General features: G+C 56.0%; 1 protein-coding gene across 1 annotated transcript in view; it reads right to left on the minus strand.

Moving 5' to 3' along the window:
* The window catches only part of LGALS9 (lectin, galactoside-binding, soluble, 9), a 142,816-nt gene that overhangs the window by 125,187 nt on the left and 15,683 nt on the right, over positions 1-1,946 (minus strand). The window contains exons 4-5 of the mRNA XM_011953563.1: positions 1,626-1,736; positions 376-465 (exon numbers count right to left, since the gene is read on the minus strand). Coding sequence (XP_011808953.1) covers positions 376-465; positions 1,626-1,736 — 201 coding nt within the window. The remainder of the gene's footprint in view (positions 1-375; positions 466-1,625; positions 1,737-1,946) is intronic.

A 1,946-nucleotide genomic window follows, 5' to 3' on the forward strand; every position in this document is an offset into this window, starting at 1 on the left:
TTTTAAGATTTTTAAGCAGGGAGGGGGTGTGATCAGATTTGCTTATAAGAAGGTCACTGTGGCAGTGGTTGGGTGTGGGAGGTGGGGAACTGGACCCCTGTCATCATGGTGAGGAATCCCAGAGGCCTGGGTCACGTTGGTGACTTTGGGAGGGAGATACATTGGTGCCTTGGAGAGACATAAAGAAGGGGGAGTGAAGAATCCAGGGTGACTCCCGGGTCCCCGGCTCTGGGTGCCCAGCGGACAGAAACAGGGAACTCTTGAGTGGGCAAGATGGTGCCTGTAGGCCCTGCTGGCCTGCTGGCTGGGGCCTCTCAGACCCTGGGTCCTTCCTGCTGTCTGCTCAGCCACCCAGGACCTCTGTGTTGAACTCACTTTTTGTCTGCGCCCCCTGGGCCTGGGTGGGAAACAGACAGGCTGGGAGAACGGCACCATGGAGAAGGCAGGCTGAACAGGGCGGGGATTCTGTTAAAACAAAAGGCACCGGCCAGTGAGGAAAAGCATTAATAGAGCCAAGGATAAGCTGAAAGGCAGAGGCAGGGGCAAGAGGGAGAGACCAGGTAGGCAGGGGGATGCAGCAAGGGCGTTAGGGCCACGCCAAGGCGGGAGGGAAAAGGGCCAGGCTCTGGTGAGCAGGGCAGAGGGGCAGTCTCCCTCCAGCTCTTCCCTTCCACCAGTAGGGGAGAGAGTCAGGGAAGGAGGGAATGAGAGATGAGGACCAAAAGGTGAGGAGCCCAGATTTGCTGAGGGCCTACTGTGTGCTTCACTCATCTCAGGGAGCTCCCTCAAATGCCAAAAGGGTAACAGCAGCTCCCATCCAGCTGCCGGTGCCCTGCGGAAATGTGGGCCCAGCATACCCTCATCTTCCCATTTTTCACATGGTATTGGTATCTCCTGACCTTCTTTAGTTTTATTTATTTTATTTTATCATTTAAACAAATTTTTTTTGGAGACAGGGTCTTGCTATGTTGCCCAGGCACAACTCGAATTCCTGGGCTCAAGCGATTCTCCCACCTCAGCCTCTTGAGTAGCCAGGATTGCAGACCTCCACCACCATAGCCGGCTCTCCTGACCATTTGGATGTTGGCAACACATTCAAAGTTTTTAAAACACAGAGGTCAAACCTACCCTGGTGTGGGTCCAGGGGGGCCATTGTGTGACCTCTGATATCTGTCTCCTCACTGAACCACACAACTACCCATGGGGGGCAGGCAATGACCCTGCTCATTCTACAGATGAGGAAACTGAGGCTGAGAGAGGCAAAGTCGCTTGTCTGAGATCCCACAGATGATGAATGGCAGAGCTGGGAATCTGAACTGGATTCAGCTTGGTTCCTGAGCCTGGGCTCTTTCTAGAACAATATGGCCTCCTTACCAGGATGGAAATTGAGGGATGAAGAGAAAGGGGTAGCCGAGGAGTCTGGGAGACTAAGGCAGGTGACACAGAAGGAGGGGCAGAATGACAGAGGAGAGGGGGCGGGCAGGCACTGGGACAGGGAAGCAGAGGTTGTCCCCAGAGTCACCTGGGTAGGAGATGGGCTTGGGTCCACCCAGCAGGGCCTTGGCACAGCTATGCTGGGCCCTGCATCCCAGCCCCAGGGACCGGTGCCAGGTGGACAGTCTGACCTGGAAGCTGATGTAGGACAGCTGCACAGAGCCATTGACGGAGATGGTGTCCACACGGTGGAAGGGCACGCGGTGGAAATACTGCACGAAGAGGCTCCCGTTCACCATCACCTGCCAGAGGAGAGCACGTGTTCCGGGGGAGGCACCCCAGGCCGGGATGGGGACCCCCCCCTGCACTCCTGGACCCTCCTTCTAGAAAATGAAGACCTGAGTCTGGGCCTCACTGTGTGGCCAGTTACAGGAACGTGTGTGACCCGAAGGGCATCAAGCCGAGTCTCTACTGGGCTCCAGTGGTTGGGCTTTTCGTTCTTCTGGTTGTTT

Source organism: Colobus angolensis, unplaced genomic scaffold (genome assembly GCF_000951035.1).
Source record: "Colobus angolensis palliatus isolate OR3802 unplaced genomic scaffold, Cang.pa_1.0 Scaffold368, whole genome shotgun sequence".
NCBI classification, from domain to species: Eukaryota; Metazoa; Chordata; class Mammalia; order Primates; family Cercopithecidae; genus Colobus; species Colobus angolensis.